Source organism: Podarcis cretensis (assembly GCF_951804945.1).
Source record: "Podarcis cretensis genome assembly, chromosome: 9".
NCBI classification, from domain to species: Eukaryota; Metazoa; Chordata; class Lepidosauria; order Squamata; family Lacertidae; genus Podarcis; species Podarcis cretensis.
The window spans coordinates 69,844,925-69,863,983 of NC_137178.1; the positions used below are offsets into that span (position 1 = coordinate 69,844,925).

Here is a 19,059-nt window from a genome sequence, read left to right on the forward strand (position 1 = left end):
ATGGGATGCCACACATGCACACTCCATATGGGCTGCCACTTGCGCATGCCATCCGTACAGTTGTCCATAGGAGTGTGCATGTGCGGCATCCCGTACAGAGTGTGCTTGCATAGCAGCCCGTACAGTTGCTGCATGAGCAGCAGGCTGCCACACATGCGCACTCCGTACGGGATGCCACACATGCGCACTCCATATGGATGTTGCACGCGTGTCACTGGGCGGTTTGCCCCGCCCCTCGGCATCCCGCCCCGGGTGCTGGAGAGGGTTCCTCCACCACTGAGGCCAAGTGCTGGGATCATGTGACCTCATTATTGCACAGGCTGCCCCTTCATTTCCAAACACAATTTATGGTGCTGGTTCTAAGCCTTTTACAGCTCGGGACCAAGGTACTTGTGGGACTTTCTCCTCCAATACGAATCTGCCCATTAAGGTCCACTGATGCAGCCCTCCTGCACATGCCATTACTTTCTGATGCACACTTGGTGACAATGCACAAGAGGCAGGGGTGGTCCATGACGTTTTGCTGCTTGAGGCAAAACAGAAAATGGTGCCCCCACTTGCCACCCTTCTACTTCGAGGTACAAGATCTACTACAGAAGCCACAAACAGAAAACTCATTCAAATTGTGTCCAAAAGGAAAATGTTACGCACGAGAGTTACGCACGAGAGTTAGACAGGGTGACAGCGTTTGTCCCCTGTTTCGCTTAGTAAATGAATAAATGCTTAAGTCAAGAAAGAACTTAGCGTATGAAGTTGAATGTATGTACATACACCAAAATCTTGAGGGAAAATTTCCTGAAGAAAGAAATTAAATATTGTAGCTTAAGCCAAGAAGGAATGTAACATATGGACTTGCATGTTTATAAATATATCAAAACCGTGAGAGAGAATTTACTGAAGAAGCTTGAGACTCTTCATGGGCGAAACAAACTTATCTTCATTGATATCTAACCCTTGAGCGCAACATCGCTGACACTTCATTTGATCAAACTTACCTTTGTTGATATCTACAGGAGCCTGGCTAAAGGAACTTTAAAGACTGAATTTTCCTTTTGGACACAATTTGAATGTGTTTTCTGTTTGTGGCTTCTGTAGTAGATCTTGTACCTTGTTCTCTCAATTTTTGGATTATTAATATAAGATTTACAATGTAGAATGGTTTGGTAGTGGCTACTTGAGGTACAGATCTGTCAACTCTCCCAGTTTCCCTAGCCTGCCACCTGAGGCAACTGCCTCATGGGCCCTGAAAAGAGGCATTTAAAAAATTTATGGCGGCTTCCCAATAACTCTTTACAGTGGTACCTTGATTCTCAAACTTAATCCGTTCCAGAAGTCCGTTCCAAACTCAAAGCGTTCCAAAACCAAGGCGCGCTTTCCCGTAGAAAGTAATGCAAAATGGATCAATCCGTCCCAGACTTTTACAAACAACCCCTAAAACAGCATATTCAGCATGAATTTTACTATCTAATGTGACCACTGATCCATAAAATGAAATCAATAAACAATGTACTGCAGTCACACTATCAGTCAACCAGTAGCTGAACTGGGTTCCACACAGTCACAAAAACAAACAAAAAAGTCGCAAAAACAAAAACGCAAAATAAATAGAAAAAACAGACAGACCTCAGCGTAACACTCAAAATGGAGCATGTTTGGCTTCTGGAAAAGGTTAGCAAACCAGAACACTTAATTCTGGGTTTGCAGCTTTTGGGTTCCAAGTTGTTCGAGTATCAAGGCGTTTGAGAACGAAGGTACCACTGTACTTCCATCCTGCTAGGAGCTAAACACTTTTTATTTACTGCTGCAATTGTAGGGAAATTTGGTAGCAGTGTGGTCAAGATGACTTTAGCCACTATTATGGTTCTCCTCATCAGAGGAAACCTGTTAAGTTTCCAAGCCTTCCTCCAAACACAGTTCATAACCTACTTCTCCAACCATCTGCCAGCTTCATGAAAGTCATGGAGACCTGTTACTGCAGAATCCATCAAGTTAATTCAGTCTTGGATATGGTATCTTCTCAAACACTCCAAGGTTGTAAAACAGATAAGCAGCAGAAGGTTTAAATCAAGAGGTTGTTGTTGATTTAAATAAAGTTAGTAAAATTGTTTTTAAAATAAACCTGGCGATGCATGCAAATCTAACCATGAAATGGGAAAAGGAAAAAAAAAAAACTTGCTTTGAATATCAGGAGATGTTGTTTTGGCAGTTGAACAAGGCAAGAGCTTCATAAGTCGCTCTTTAATGCTGTGTTTGGTACTGCTCTGGGTGTACAGGAAACCTAGAAGATACATGATCAGGGCTGTTAAAATCTCTTTAAAATAAACTTGCATGCTGCACATCAAACATTTGCATATTGAGGGAGGTAGCACAGGGAGCAAGCAGGCAAACATTCCCAGTCGAGAAACACGGAGGACAACAAAATATCCACCTCTTTGCATTTATACCATGCCCCAGAGGCTTTTGTACAAATTATCTCTTTTTATAAGTGGATCATCGCAGCACAATAAATAAGGAAATGCAAATACTGTTATTAATTCATCTCTGCAGAGAGCCAGATGTCTGGGTGTTTTTTTAAAAAAGATTAAGTGACAAAATATTGGCAGACACCTCTGTAATTGCTTTAATTGCATTGTGATTCAAATATAAAACACTTTGTTGTCCCCCATGATGTTTTAAGCTCTACTGCTGAGTTCGCATCAAACTTTAGCACTTGTCACTCACACAGGAACTGTGATAACCAGCTGGTACTTTTGCCTTTCCTTGATATGAGCCTACTCTGGAGTTTTTTCTGTATCATTGCAGAATTCTTGTTGGAGTTTTCATGTGCAGGCTAAGTCTTAATTGATCAGTTCAGTTGCTATAAAGATAACATGACCATGACTGAAACATGGGAGATTACTACCATGAAGAATGAGAAGGAAGTGGGAACTGTTACTATAATTTTATGGGGCAAGGCAGGCTGCATGGGTTTCCAACTGCTATGACACATGCCTACAAGGTGCTTGTGAATGCACATATATCTAAAATGACCTTCCTTGCTGCTGTCATGCTCCTGGCCCCTCCTACGGCTTCTGGAAAAAACTTTCCAGTGCAGTTAATGGGAGGCTTTTTACAAATCCTAACTGTGGCATGCAGGGCCTTTTTTTTCAGCCAGAACTCACCAGACCTCAGTTCTGCACACCTTCCAACATTTCTCTGATGAAAATAGGGATGCCCTATTCCAGGAGTCAGCAAACGTTTTCAGCAGGGGGCCGGTCCACTGTCCCTAAGATCTTGTGGTGGGCCGGACTATATTTTTTGGGGGGTGGGGTGGGGAAATGAACGAATTCCTATGCCCCACAAATAACCCAGAGATGCATTTTAAACAGATTCTACTCATGTAAAATGGGGGACGCAGGTGGCACTGTGGGTTAAAGCCTCAGCGCCTAGGACTTGCCGATCGAAAGGTCGGCGGTTCGAATCCCTGCGGCGGGGTGCGCTCCCGCTGCTCGGTCCCAGCGACTGCCAACCTAGCAGTTCGAAAGCACCTCCGGGTGCAAGTAGATAAATAGGGACCACTTACCAGCGGGAAGGTAAACTGCGTTTCCGTGTGCGGCTCTGGCTCGCCAGAGCAGCGATGTCACGCTGGCCACGTGACCCGGAAGTGTCTCCGGACAGTGCTGGCCCCTGGCCTCTTAAGTGAGATGGGCGCACAACCCCAGAGTCTGTCAAGACTGGCCCGTACGGGCAGGGGTACCTTTACCTTTACCTTACTCATGTAAAAACACCAGGCAGGCCCCACAAATAACCTAGAGATGCATTTTAAACAAAAGGGCACATTCTAATGTAAAAACACGCTGATTCCCGGACCGTGTGCGGGCCAGATTGAGAAGGCGATTGGGCCGCAGCCGGCCCCCAGACCTTAGTTTGCCTACCCATGCCCTATTCCATAATGATAATTTTACTATTTATACACCACACATCTTACTGGGTTACCCCAGCCACTCTGGGCAGCTTTCAACATATATAAAAGCATATAAAACATAAAACATTTAAAAAATAAATAAATAAAAATAAATAAAAATCTCTATACAGGATTGCCTTCAGATAGCTTGGGGGTCAGATAACTCCATACCCTCCAACATTTTTCCAGGGACATCCTAAGGAAAAGTGGGACATTCCAGGATCAAATCAGAAACCGTGATGGCTTCTCTAAATCATTTGAAGATGACTCACTAATGTTCTTTGCATAATGATGAGAAACTGAAAGAAAGTGATGGCAAGGGTGGGACAGTAAGTTAGGTTTTTGTTTCTGTTTTATTTAATATTTTAAAAAGTTTGCTTGATAGTTGTGTTGTTGGTCCTCAATGGGGTGGGGGGCAGGTGATACTGACTAATGTCACATTGTGTCACTAGTTTGTATATTTTTTCATATCTTAAGGTAAAGGTAAAGGGACCCCTGACCATTGGGTCCAGTTGTGGCCGACTCTGGGGTTGCGGTGCTCATCTCTCTTTACTGGCTGAGGGAGCCAGCGTACAGCTTCCAGGTCATGTGGTCAGCATGACTAAGCCGCTTCTGGCGAACCAGAGCAGCGCACAGAAACACCGTTTACCTTCCCACCAGAGCGGTGCCTATTTATCTACTTGCACTCTGATGTGCTTTTAAACTTCTAGGTTCGCAGGAGCAGGGACCGAGCAACGGGAGCTCACCCCGTCGCAGGGATTCGAACCACGACCTTCTGATTGGCAAGTCCTAGGCTCTGTGGTTTAACCCACAGCGCCACCCGCGTCCCTTTTTCATATCTTAGTTTACTTTAATCATTGTAGTAATGTGTTCTCGCCTCTTTTTTTCCTTACATCCAACTTACATCCCCCTCCTCTGGTCTGGCCTTGATAGTTTCCCCTCAGGCCAATATATTTAAGCAACATTGTTTTGGCAGGTGAATAACCCTTTCAATTGATAGGATTTCCAGTTCCCCTCCCCACAATGATAGTAGGAAACAGGATGAGAAATGCAACAATAAATGTTAATAGCTATTGTCATTGCCTCAATTAAACAGAGTTCAAGGGAATACACATTTCAGCAGCACACAGAAATGGGTTGCACAATTATAACAGCCTGGTTCGATAAGTTGTCATTCAGTTAGTTGTTTTTTCACAGCTGAAGAATGTTGTACCATTAAATATTGTCAGCACTCACGTGAAACCTGATTGGCTCACAAGCTTGTGAACAGGTTGCAGCTGGAGTAGAAGCTCGATTATTGCAAAAATTATCACCATCCTTAGCACTAAGAAGAGATTGTAGCAGCTGCTGTTGCAGAAGCTATTACGTAAGAAAATCAAAGGTTTCCTTTGATCACACACGGACAAAACTTTATTTGGGGAAAAACAGCATAAAACAGAACTCCTAAAACTAGCCTTTTGGCCAGTTATGTTTCCAAAATCCATAATTACCTTTTCTCAGAATACAAATCTGTCTTGCCTGTAAAACTCTGCTGTATCCGGAACCAAACACCATTTAACCTTACAATCCTTTTATAGCTAGTAGAGGAAAGAAGGGATATTTGCAATGTCACAGTATAGAGTATGTTTTACTAGATATTGCTAAGCAAGAGAAGGTGAGTGGTGATTTTGGTGGCAGCCATGCATTCTCATGAATTGCCTTGTGCTAGCAGAAGCAAAACACCAGAAAATAGAGAAACTTTGAGAGTTGAAGGCGGAACAAATATAAAAGCAAAAGGAGCACATTTATCTTGTGAGAACAGTGAGTCAATCCAAAATCTCAGATATTCTATTTTCATGCCTCCAGTTTAGAATAATGGTGTAAACTGGTGGTCGTTTTTCATATTTTATGTTGTTTCTATCAAATAATCAAGGACACTGTTTCATTCAACAGTGCAGGAGAAAAGGATGATGTAACATGAATTATGAGACCAATGAGTAATCAAAGTAGTAGCGGTTAGTTCTTTTATTTCAGGGCAAAACACATCTCTCAGTTGTGCACACAACTGTCTTTTTTCCTTCTGCAACCTTTGCCCTCTTCCATTTCATCGTTTCCATTTGTTTGCTCGGTAAAAGCATTTGAACAGACATCATGCTCCATAATTTACAGTCCCTTTCTCCTTCTATGCCACTGCTTTGAATTATGGCATCTTAGACCACATCTGCAAAAGAATAGTGGACCCAATAGAAAACTAATGTGCCTTTGCAATCATTGTGTCTCCTGTGAATTGGATAAGCATTATAAAATAGTTACTGATGATTGAAGCAGTGAGGGAAAGAAAGCTATTTTTGATATGAACATTTTTGTGCATGAAAATTGGTCAATACTTCACATATTTCCAGCAAGTTTTCTTCCACAGCCTTATGAAATCTGGGGTGCTTTAAGGCTGCCCCTCTTTTCAGCTGCGAAGTAATTGTTGGTGAAAATAATAATTTCATAAAACTATGTCATTTTGATGATTCCATTTGTTTTGAACCTATGGCCTACCTAAATTGAAAAAGCCTGTGCCTGCCTACCTTTTATTGTACAGAGCTAGCTGCTTTTACTTTACACAGTGAATGTACATTCCAGAAAACTGAAAAGAAAACGTGTTCTCCCTAGCAGAGAGTGCATGTTACGGTGGGGGATACAAGCCACCCCATTGTTGCTGGGCGGATTTGTGGAGGGACCCAGGCAATGTATTGGTTAATCGGGTCGCTGGGGAAAACTGCTTGTTGCCAATTTTGAAGGAGGGGTCAGAGGTTTTAAATACTGGTCGCCCAACTTTGAGCGTTCTCTTGGCTGCTTGCACCAGATCACCCACCCACCCTCCCTGTATTGGGGGGGGTTGTTCGCTTGACCTTGCTATGCCTGTCATGGGGTCATCTGCTTTGAGGTAGAGGCCTGGTAGGAATTTGTCCATTTGGCTGATTGGCTGGTGCCATTTGGTTTTGCCTACTGCGTAGCAAATCGTCACAACTTGTAAGGTTGGCGGTTAGGCATTGGTTCAAATTGGTTGGTGGAGGGGTAAGTGCCTACCCCTCCAATGGTGGTGCGGAAAGGGAATTCCGTTAAAGGAATCCATGGGCTTGCCATCCCTTTCGTCCTAGTCCCTGGCATCGAACTTGGGCCGTGCAAGCCCCAGGGAGCATGAGGGTGAGAAGTGAGGGACTGAGGCCCAGCCTCATTTTCTCCCCAATAATTGTTTCCCTGACTGGCTTCTGCTGGAAACCGGAAGTCAGTTCTGTCCCTGAGCAAGGACAGATAGTTGGAACCAATGCCTAAGCAACCACTCACTTGGGTCTATTTAAATAAAGTTGTGGCCAAAATCGTGCCAAAAACCCAAACCAAAACTGAGGTGTGAGGTGTGAGCTATTGGGGGGTGGCTTGGGGACCTCAACACGCAATAGACTGTTAGACTCTATGGTGACCGTTGTATGCATGAAAAGAGAATCAGCTATGCATGGCAATTGAGATAAATATTGGATATTATTGGGAGACATTTAATGAAAAGGAAAATTAGTCAAAGTCTTAATAAAGAAAGACACTGTAAAATTGTTGTATGTGATCACATAGTTACATGATGAGCTAAAAGATTTGGTTCAGGAAGATGACTTTGGATTGCAACAATTAAGACTGCTGTGATTCTTTGGTGAATAGAAATGGCATGTGTCATCTGGAAGAGTATAAAAACATTGCTTTGGATGTGGTTTCCTGTAGCCTCCTCCTTATTTTTGAGGCTGCCCCTATGCACATTTATATTTCAATAAAGTCCTATCTTTTTCACTCGGATGCTACTTCTTTTTATTTTGCATTTCTGTGAGGGTAACCGCTAGTCTAGGAACAATGAGCATAGCCAATATTTATGTTGCGGGGTCAGGGTTTATGTTGTGGGGGCAGAACCGAGCCATCTGTGATGGAATTGGTCATTTAGTTAAGTATTTTTTATTTATTTACTTGATGGGGGGGCAGCTGTTATATGACAAACATGCCCATAATCAAATGAATTGTCATTCAGTTATCAGATCAAGGATAGGTAGTAATACGTAAATATGTCAGTTTTGATTTCTCTCACTTTTTCATCTTCTTCAACCTTAAATTCAGTTCTCTACATTTCTACATCAGCTTGCAGATATATTTTTTAACAGAAGTCCTCATGAAAATCCATCACCATTTTTTGTGATTTTCTCCTACTATACATATTTTTACAGAAACAATTCCCCCTAATATAGTGGGTTGTTGTAGGTGTTAATGTTAATTAATGTTCACTTTTAGCTACTTAACCCTGAATTTTGTGCACACTACTTGGCTGGAGAACTGCATTGCAAAATTCAGATAGGCACAAATTTCGAAGGATAACTGTTTCAGTTCACATAGTTTTGGGAAATGGGAAATGTGTAAGTAATTTTTATCTTGTGAACGCCTACAGAAAGAATGTAGTTGGTCAAGGGAGTCATGGACTCAAAAAGGTTGAAAACCTCTGATCAAGAAATAAGAAAAGACAACTGGAAATTATTTATGTATGCAATAACAGCGGCAATAATTATACTAGCACAAGCTTGGAAGAGAGAGGAAATCCCAAACAAAAGAACAATGGCAAGAGAAACTCATGGAATATGCAGAATTAGCAAAATTAACAGATAAATTACATGAAAGGGACAACAAAGACTTTAAAAGAGAATGGGAACCATTTACAATATATATGAAGAGACAACATGAAGAGTTGGACTCATTGGCAGGGTTTGAGTAAACATTCACAAATGTATATATTAATAAATAATAAATGTAAATGTATTAGGAATTAATTGGGGAAATAATACGCAGGATGAATAAATTGAAAGTAAAAGAAAGTGGAAGTATGAGGGAAGTCCAGGAGAGGGGAGTAGGAAAAAATGGAAAATTGTTAGAGAGATATTTCATAACGGATGTGTCAGGGAACTGCCATCGGAAGGACAGGTGGTGAGAAGGCTCCAGGAGAATAGGAGAGACAGTTCAGCAGAAGAGGGAACCAGTAGGGGGAGTGCGGGAGCTCCAAAGGAAAGGGAGTCGGAGGGGAGGCTCTGGGATACTTCCAGTGAGAAGAGTGAGGAGGTATCAGGACACCCTTTAAGGACCCCCACCCCTCGCCGGAAACTGTCACGCAGAGAATCCAGGAGGCGCATGTCCGTGAAACAGCTTTTATGTTGGAAACGTTTCCGCAAACGCCCACTGTCAGATTCTACCAGCGACTGACGGAGCCACCCCAAAGGGCTCCGCTCAAGGCAGGGCTTCACTACACTGAGTGAGCTCTGAGGGATCAAGCTTTAACGCACAAGCAGCTCATTATCCCACCACAGCAATCTGACAGTCCCTGAAAGCAGCTTGTGCAAAGAGAGGCATCATGAGCAACCCAGCCGGAGCCGGAGATGGGGGAGCAGCTGCAGCCGGTCCTAGCCTGGAAGAAAGGTACAGGATGTTGGAGGTACAGTTAGCTCTGCAAACGGCGAGGCTTGAGGAGAGGAGGGCTCATGATGCAGAAAAGGGGAAAGCCGCCCAGCTCTCGAGGAAAGTGCCTGGACTGGTGCAGAAGTTTGGGGGTGATCCCAGGAATTATCAAGCCTTCAGGACAGAGATGCAATATGCCCTCAATCTGCAGTTTGATGATTTTCCTGATGAGGATTCGAGGGTTGCTTATGTGATTGGGCATCTCGAAGGCGGGGCAAAAGATTGGGTGAGGCCACTAATGGCAGCTAGTAATGAAGCCCTAAGGGACACAAGGAAGTTTTTTCGCGCCATGGATCTGATGTTTTCCAGCGAGATTGAGCAGGGAGTGGCGCGCAGGCAGTTAATGGCGTGTAAACAAGGGAACCGATCTGTCCGTGAGTACTGGACTGAGTTCACCATGTTGATCCATAAATTAGGTTGGGATTTGTCAGCGGAACCGATACAAATGCTGTTCGAAGAAGGACTATCTTCGGCAGTGAAAGACGAACTTTCCCGGGGGCCCAGGGCGGAGTCTATGGACCATCTGACTAAATCAGCGCTGGCCATAGGATCACGCCAGGAGGCCAGAGCCTTGGAGAAGCGGGAAGGGAAAGGGGAGCATTGGAGGGATTCCCGCATTCCAGAGATTCCAGAGCAGCCTTCTCTGCCAGCAGAGCCGATGGAAATCGGAACAGCGCGCGCGCGCGCAATTTCAAACCCCAGTGAAGGGCGGAAGAAGGAGGGAAAAGGCGCCAAGAAATGTTTTCTCTGCCAACAGCCAGGTTACTTTGCCAGAGTTTGTCCGCAAAGAAAGGAATGGCAAGGAATGGCGGGAGCTGTTGGGGAGGAGGGAGAAGGAGCTAAGGAGCAAGTAAAAGCCAACGCCTGGCTGCCACCGTCGGGGCACAGCAGCCAGGCCAAGGAACAGTAAATGTGCCCACGCCAGAACCCCAAGACCAGCTCTTGTGATAGAGGTATTGCTGGAGCTGGCAAACGGACACCCACTAAAGGTGAAGGCGCTATTAGACTCAGGCAGCTCCTGCAACTTTATGAGTAAGGAGTTTGCAGCTGCACATCAGATACAGACCATCCCTTTAAAAAATCCCCTGCAGGTGACCACGATTGATGGGAGGGCGCTGTTGGGGGGAGAAGTAAACCAGCAGACTGTCCCCATGACAATGAGGGTGGCAAGACACACGGAACTGATAGCGTTTAATATAGCCACTTTGGGAGGAGCGCCCATCATTTTGGGGATGAGCTGGCTAGCGCTGCATGATCCGCTTGTGGGATGGCATCAGAGAGTGGTTTCCTTTGGGTCAGCACATTGTATGGGACACTGCACGGAAAAAGGGGGCCAAGTAGGCACTCAGGCCACGTTAGCAAAGATAGAAGCAACGGATCAAGGTAGGGTACCACGACAATATGCAGATTTTGCCGACGTCTTCAGCGAAAGGGAAGCAGATAAACTACCCCCGCACAGACCCTTTGACTGCCAAATCAACTTACTCCCAGGAGCACAATTGCCAGTGGGCAAGGTGTATGCAATGTCTGACAGGGAGATGCAGGAGCTTAGGGAGTTTATTGACAAAAACCTCAAGCGTGGGTTCATCAGAGAGTCACGAGCGGTGGGGGGTAGCCCAGTGTTCTTTGTGGACAAAAAAAATTCAGACAAACCAAGATTAATTGTGGACTTCCGGGCCCTAAACGCAGTGTCCGAACCCGTGACTTTCCCTATGCCCAGAATCGATGACATTCTGACCCGGGTGAGAAAAGGGAAGATTTTTACCAAGCTGGACCTGAGGGGGGCGTATAACCTGATACGTATGAGAAAGGGAGATGAGTGGAAAACCACTATGTTCAACCCCTTGGGAGCATTTGAGTACTGCGTTATGCCTTTCGGCCTCCAGGCGGGATCGGCAGTATTTCAATCATTCATGAATCACGTACTAGGACCATTGCTTTACAAGAACTGCGCTGCGTTCTTGGATGATGTACTGGTGTACTCAGAGGATGAAGAGCAGCATGTGCGAGATGTACGAGAGGTACTGAGGAAACTGCAAGAAAACCAGCTGTGGGTGAAACTGGAGAAGTGTCAGTTTCACACCAGGGAGGTGGAATTCCTAGGGTACTGGTTGTCGGACAAAGGGCTGGCCATGGATCCTAGCAAGGTGCAAGCGGTGCTGGAATGGAGGCCACCGAAAACTAAGAAAGATGTGCAGAGGTTTTTGGGGTTCGGAAACTTCTATCGGAAGTTCATCAAGAACTTCACCCACTTAACAGCCCCCATCACGGATTGTCTCAGCAGTAAGAAGAAATTTGGACGGAAGAAGCGCAGCGAGCTTTCGAAAGTTTAAAGAGGGCGTTTGCTTCGGAAGAACAACTCTTACACGTGGATCTGCAGCAGCCGATGAGGGTGGAAACCGACGCGTCTGACAGAGCGGTGGGCGCCGTGCTCCTGCAGCCAGGACCGAATACGTCAGAATGGAAACCGTGTGCCTTCTTCTCGAGGAAATTGAACAAATCCGAGAGGAATTATACAGTGTACGACAGAGAATTACTCGCCGTCCACGAAGCGTTCAAGAGATGGAGACACCTGTTGATTGGGGCGCAACACAAGGTTCAAGTGCGGACAGACCACAAAAATCTAGAATACTGGAGGACAGCCCGAGTATTGAACCAGAGACAAGTAAGATGGGCGCAAGAGTTCTCCAAGTTCAATTTTGAAATTCGCTACGTGCCAGGGGCTGAGAATGTCAGGGCGGACGCTCTCTCCAGAAAACCTGAGTACTTGGAGGGGGAAGGAGGGGCGGAAGAAAGACATATCATCTCGGAGGACCACTGGGTTTGTGGGGCGGCATTGGTGGGGCAAAGAGAACTGGTAGAGGGTATTGAGAACGATGAATATGCCCAAGAAAAACTTAGGGAACTCAGGGAGACAGGTGAGAACGCAGGGGGTTTTGAGGAAAAGAACGGAAAACTATATTACAAAGGGGCACTCTACATACCAGATGGGGAACTAAGAGGGCGGGTGCTCAAACAGTTGCATGACAGCCCCACGGCGGGGCACTTCGGGCAGCACAAGACCATGTGGTTGGTTACCAGGGAGTTTTGGTGGCCCAAGGTGAGGGAAGACGTGCGGGAGTATGTCAGGGGATGCGACAGGTGCCAAAGAGCAAAGGGAGAGAGGTTGGCGCCAGCAGGGTTATTAGAACCCTTACCCACCCCAGAAAGGCCATGGGAGATGGTATCCATAGACTTCATGACCGATCTACCGAGATCCAAAGGGAAAACCGCGGTCATGGTGGTGGTAGATCTACTAACTAAGATGTGCCACTTTATAGCTTGTTCACATGCAGTGACAGCGGAAGAAACCGCAAGGTTGTTTGTGAAGCACATTTTTAGGTTGCATGGCGCCCCCTTGAGGGTTTTGAGCGACAGAGGAAAACAATTTACTTCCAGGTTCTGGAGGAAACTAATGAGCATGTTGCATGTGGAGGTAAGTTTTTCCACCGCCAGGCACCCAGAAACAAATGGGCAAGCAGAAAGGGCAAACGGGGTTTTGCAACAATATCTGAGGTGTTATGTAAAGGACAGAGAAACTGATTGGGTAGACAGGTTACCTCTGGCAGAATTTGCCTACAACAACGCGGAGAACGTGTCCACAGGGATGAGTCCCTTTCTAGCCAATTATGGGTGTCATCCTCGGGCATTTCCAGGAGAAGGAGGGGGGAGGTGGAGTGTACCTGCAGCGGAAAATTTTGTTGAAGAGATGGAAGCGATCCACCGTCAGCTCCAACTCAACTTAGAGAAAGCCAAAGAAGAATATAAGAAGCAAGCAGACAGAAATAGGAGGGAAGGCGAAACCATAAGGGTGGGTAACCGGGTGTGGCTATCCACCCAAGGACTGCCGTTCAAGGGAGGGTGTAAGAAATTGAGACCCAAACGGTTGGGACCCTTTGAGGTCATACAGCAGGTCAACCCAGTAGCATTCAAACTCCGATTGCCCAGTCACATGAAATTGCACCCAGTATTTCACAGGTCATTACTGTCGCCGTACAGAGAGGGACGTGAGTGGGGGGAACATGAGAGGGAGGTCACCCGGACACCCGTCATAGAAGAGAGAGAACGCAACATGGATGTGGCAGGGATCATTGATTCCAGGTGGAAGGGAAATCAGGTGGAATACTTGGTAGAATGGGAGGGGGAGGAAGAGTCAGAAAACACATGGGTACCGGCAGAGGAAGTCAAAGACGAGATTTTAATAGAAACGTTTCATCGGCGTTTCCCAAGAAAACCACAACCAGTGGCAAGATTTAGGAGGGAACACTTCGGGACTACAGATGAGGAAGGGGAGTTTGAAGGGTTCCCAGAGTCAGGGGTGGAGGTGGAAACAGATTCCGACGAAGGAGAGGAAGATGGGGAAAGAGACGGAAGGCCGTGGTTAGAAGTGTTTGAATCCTCGGAGGATGAGGGGAGTTCCTTCCAGGGATTTCCGTCCTCGCCGCCAGTAAGAGAAGAGGCGGGAGGGGGTGAAGGGGGCCCTGGGGGGGAGGTGGATGTCAGGGAACTGCCATCGGAAGGACAGGTGGTGAGAAGGCTCCAGGAGAATAGGAGAGACAGTTCAGCAGAAGAGGGAACCAGTAGGGGGAGTGCGGGAGCTCCAAAGGAAAGGGAGTCGGAGGGGAGGCTCTGGGATACTTCCAGTGAGAACAGTGAGGAGGTATCAGGACACCCTTTAAGGACCCCCACCCCTCGCCGGAAACTGTCACGCAGAGAATCCAGGAGGCGCATGTCCGTGAAACAGCTTTTATGTTGGAAACGTTTCCGCAAACGCCCACTGTCAGATTCTACCAGCGACTGACGGAGCCACCCCAAAGGGCTCCGCTCAAGGCAGGGCTTCACTACACTGAGTGAGCTCTGAGGGATCAAGCTTTAACGCACAAGCAGCTCATTATCCCACCACAGGATGTATATATTGAAAAACCAATAAAAACTAGAAAAGGGGGGGGGCGGACACCTCTGATGTATAGGATTTAACCACCAGTCTAATTCACCCAAACAACAAAGTAGAGTCAGTTCCTCTGTAGTTCTTCCTCCTCTGCCCACATCAAGAGTTTACTTGGGGAAAAGAACTCAGCTGCCTTAAGCAGATCCTTGGAAACTGAACAGTACTAATTCTCAAAGAAGCTACCTCCTTTGGCTTAATTTCACCAAAGCAGCATTTGCCAAGGAATGGATCACACCAGAATTAACAGCACTCAGGTAGAGAGAGGAAGTCCAACTGTCCAGTTCCCATACCACATCATTTTAAATCCTCCCCAATTGCTCTGGTGTGGCACTATGTCAAGAACATTGAGGAAGGATATGTTTTTGTTGTTGTTGTTAAATATATGAACTACCTTACACCAAAGTCTCCTGGAGACTGACTCTGCATATATTTTGTGGCCCACACTGAGAATTCCAATCTGATACAGTGGTACCTCTAGTTATGGACTCAATCCGTTCCAGGGTGCCTTTCACACACCAAAAAGTCCGTAACTAAAGCGAGGCTTCTGCACATGCGTGCGGTGCAATAGAACGCTTCTACGCATGCACGCGCAGCGAAACCTGGAAATATACACATCCGGGTTTCCCATGTTCGTAAGCGGAAAAGACACAACATGAACCTAGCACAACACGAGGTATGACTGTAATGTTTTTGAAAATTAAAATTTATGAAATAAGAAATCTCTTTGTATTCACTTTGAAACATAAAAAAACAAACACCTGTATCCTGAAACCTTCATATTATGAGCAAAATAATTGAATGCCTAGCCTGTTGCATCTCAATTAAGCCCCAAATATCCATTTTCTTCTCTATTGGAATGTCTTTTTTTATTATAAAAAAACTATTTTATTAGAAGTACCTGTTATCATCTCACCACAACAAAAGTTAAATGTATTCATGGTGTTATCTTAACTCTGGAAATTGCTTTTTAATGCCAGCATTGTTCAAAAGCATCCCAAGAAAGCATTTAATCTGTTTTACTTGGGTGCTTGTGAATGGTATTGCAGAAGCTTGAAAATATTAATTGACAACAATAACAAAAAGTGTTAAATCATTGTATACAGTAAGCCACAGGAAAATTTGATTTAACCATTGTATTCAAGAACTGGGAAACAGCTCTCATCTTATGAAGTTTGTGTTAGCTGGTGTGACCATTTGTGTGTGGCTGCATGTGTATAAGCCAAATACAACAGTAATTCAAAACAGCTGTGGTCTAAACCACAGAGCCTAGGGCTTGCCAATCAGAAGGTCAGGAGTTTGAATCCCCGCAACGGGGTGAGCTCCCGTTGCTTGGTCCCAGCTTCTGCCAACCTAGCAGTTCGAAAGCACTTCGAACTGCAAGTAGATAAATAGGTACCACTCTGGCGGGAAGGTAAACAGCGTTTCCGTGCGCTGCTCTGGTTTCGCCAGAAGCGGCTTAGTCATTGGCCACATCACCCGAAAAAACTGTCTGTGGACAAATGTTGACTCCCTTGGCCAGTAAAGCGAGTTGAGCACCACAACCCCAGAGTTGTCCATGACTGGACTTAATTGTCCCCTACCTTTTTTTTTTTTTAAGGGTGGGAAAACGCATTTGGGAGGTAGCCCAACTGACAATAATGAAATTAAGAAAAAGTCAGTGTTTTTTTGTTTTGGTAGAATGCTGTCCATTTTCTAAATTGTAGAACATTAACATTAAAAAAATGTTGTTTTTCAGTACAATGGTACCTTGGGTTAAGTACTTAATTCGTTCCGGAGGTCTGATCTTAACCTGAAACTGTTCTTAACCTGAAGCACCACTTTAGCTAATGGGGCCTCCTGCTGCAGCCGCACCACCAGAACACGATTTCTGTTCTCATCCTGAAGCAAAGTTATTAACCTGAAGCATTATTTCTGGGTTAGCGGAGTCTGTAACCTGAAATGTATGTAACCTGAGGTACCACTGTATTATAAACCCATATATGAAAACTTGCAGTTTAATCATTGTATAACCTATTCTGTAAGTGTTTCAACCTGCCTTTCGGGGAGGGGGTAGGAATCAAATCAGTATTGCCAGATACAGTTGGAAGGGACCCTAAAGGCCATCCAATCTAACCCCTTCTCAACTAAAACATCCATGAGAGATGGCCCCCCAACCTCTACTTAAAAACCTCCAAGGAGTCCACAACTCCCAAGGGAGACCATTACACTGTCAAACAGCTCTTACTGTCAGAAAGTTTTTCCATATGTTTAGTTGGAATCTCCTTTTTTGTAACTTGTAACTGAGTATCAATAGGTGTGGCTCTGTCTGTTCAGTTGTTCTCAGCAGCTAAGAATGAACTTGCTGTTCACTACAAGTTTGGACAATAATAAAAAAGGTTTAAAACCTCTTTATTGAGAGCACCAGCTTCTGCCTCAAATATCCATCTGAATATTGAATACAACTGGTATATGAACATTAGTAATGATTCTGTGAAATCTGTTTTCAGCCCAATATGACGCAACATTTATAAACTGCTTTCGAAGTTTAGAGTGTTCTGAACATTTCATATGTCTACTCTTACTGTTCCTTAAAACAGTCCTAATCATGCAACTTTCATAGAGTTCCACTCCTATAATTCACCCAAGTGAGGAAAAAATGGCGCCAATCATTATTCCCAAATAACAAATAAGCCTACTTGTTTAAATATCAGCAAGATTGTTAGCTGCTTCACTGAGCTGAATTAATAAATTCTGTGGATAAAGAAACCCACATTCTCTAATTAGAAAACGAGAGCCTGTTTGATTTGGAATGCTGTCCTGAGATACTGCCACCATCCATCACGGTCAGTATGTAATTATTACAAATTATTTTAGAATTCAAAGAATGTCAAAATTGATTTCTGCATTAAAAGATCTCATGGGCAGAGTGCAAATGCATCCATGCTAAGTCCAGCTTGTATTAAAGCAACATCTCTGTACACATTTATTTATTTACTTATTTGTGTATTAGGCCATTTACGAAGAGCCTTATGTCTCTTACGTTCTCCCCAATTTCTCATTATCGTGATAGAATAAGATCTGGGACTTGGGTCCACCATTCCACCACTGACAACCACCCAGCTCCAAGGTAGTGGTGCAACTGGAACTAACCACAGGATATGATAAAGCACCATATCCATGACTCCCCTGTTAAGGCAGGAGTGGGGAACCTCTGGTCCTGAGATCAGGAAAGATTACAAGAGGTTATTATGACAACAAGAAACCAGGTTGATTTATTTATTCAAATCCACACATCTGGGGGGTTTGAACACAGGGCTAGATTTCTACAGTGGTGCCCCGCAAGACGAACGCCTCTCAAGACGGAAAACCCGCTAGACGAAAGGGTTTTCCGTTTTGGAGGTGCTTCGCAAAACGAATTTCCCTATGGGCTTGCTTTGCAAGACGAAAATGTCTTGCGAGTTCCTGCGGGGGGTTTTCCCTTCCCCCCCCCTTTTCCTAAGCCCTAAGCCACTTATCAGCTGATCTGCTGATAAGCCGCTTATCAGCTGATCCGCTAAAAGCCGCTAAACCGCTAATAGCGCTAATCCGCTAAGCTGTCAATGGGCTTGATTCGCAAGACGAAAAAACCGCTATACGAAGAGCCTCATGGAAGGGATTAATTTCGTCTTGTGAGGCACCACTGTACTGTTTTATGTAAAGTCTGTAGCTTTATGGTTTTAGCTTGCATTGTGATGCCAGATTTGATCATCTGTAGGTGGCGCTGTGGGTTAAAGCCTCAGCGCCTAGGACTTGCCAATCGAAAGGTCGGCGGTTCGAATCCCTGCGGCGGGGTGCGCTCCCGCTGCTCGGTCCCAGCGCCTGCCAACCTAGCAGTTCGAAAGCACCTCCGGGTGCAAGTAGATAAATAGGGACCGCTTACCAGCGGGAAGGTAAACGGCGTTTCCGTGTGCGGCTCTGGCTCGCCAGAGCAGCGATGTCACGCTGGCCACGTGACCCGGAAGTGTCTCCGGACAGCGCTGGCCCCTGGCCTCTTAAGTGAGATAGGCGCACAACCCCAGAGTCTGTCAAGACTGGCCCGTACGGGCAGGGGTACCTTTACCTTTACCTTTTTACCTTTAATTTTTCTTAAAAGGTACAGGTCCAGTCGCGGATGACTCTAGGGTTGCGCACTCATCTCACTCTATAGGCCAAGGGAGTTGGCGTTTGTCTGCAGACAGCTTCTGGATCATGTGGCCAGCATGACTAAGCCACTTCTGGTGAACCAGAGCAGTGCATGGAAACACCGTTTACCTTCCCGCCGGAGTGGTACCTATTTATCTACTTGCACTTTGACATGCTTTTGAACTGCTAGTTTGGCAGGAGCTGGGACCAAGCAACAGGAGCTCACCCCGTCGCAGGGATTCAAGCCCTTTAAATTTTCTTACGTTGTCCTTAATTAATTGTTATTTGACACACCTGTGTATAACCTTGTAAGTTCTATACATCTGTTTTATAAGTATCAGTTAGCTACACTGGTTAGTGAGCTCTGATCCACGAGTATTACATTTACTTTTATGGATATCCTATCAAAAAATATTTGGTATGTATTCCTCATTTATCATTCCTCATTTATTCATTTACATGCAGGTTGCTCAGTATTATTTTTGTT

The 19,059-nt window shown here is 45.1% G+C and overlaps 1 protein-coding gene across 12 annotated transcripts in view; it reads right to left on the minus strand.

The window, feature by feature from the left end:
* Positions 1-19,059, minus strand: part of KCNIP4 (potassium voltage-gated channel interacting protein 4) — a 447,477-nt gene that overhangs the window by 52,420 nt on the left and 375,998 nt on the right. Inside the window, exon 2 of one of the 12 annotated variants that reach the window (XM_079989856.1) lies at positions 2,173-2,278. The exons of 10 other annotated variants lie outside the window; for them this stretch is intronic. In XM_079989856.1, the coding sequence (XP_079845982.1) occupies positions 2,173-2,278 (106 nt within the window). The remainder of the gene's footprint in view (positions 1-2,172; positions 2,279-19,059) is intronic. One more of the 12 variants, XM_079989860.1, reaches the window with a different exon arrangement.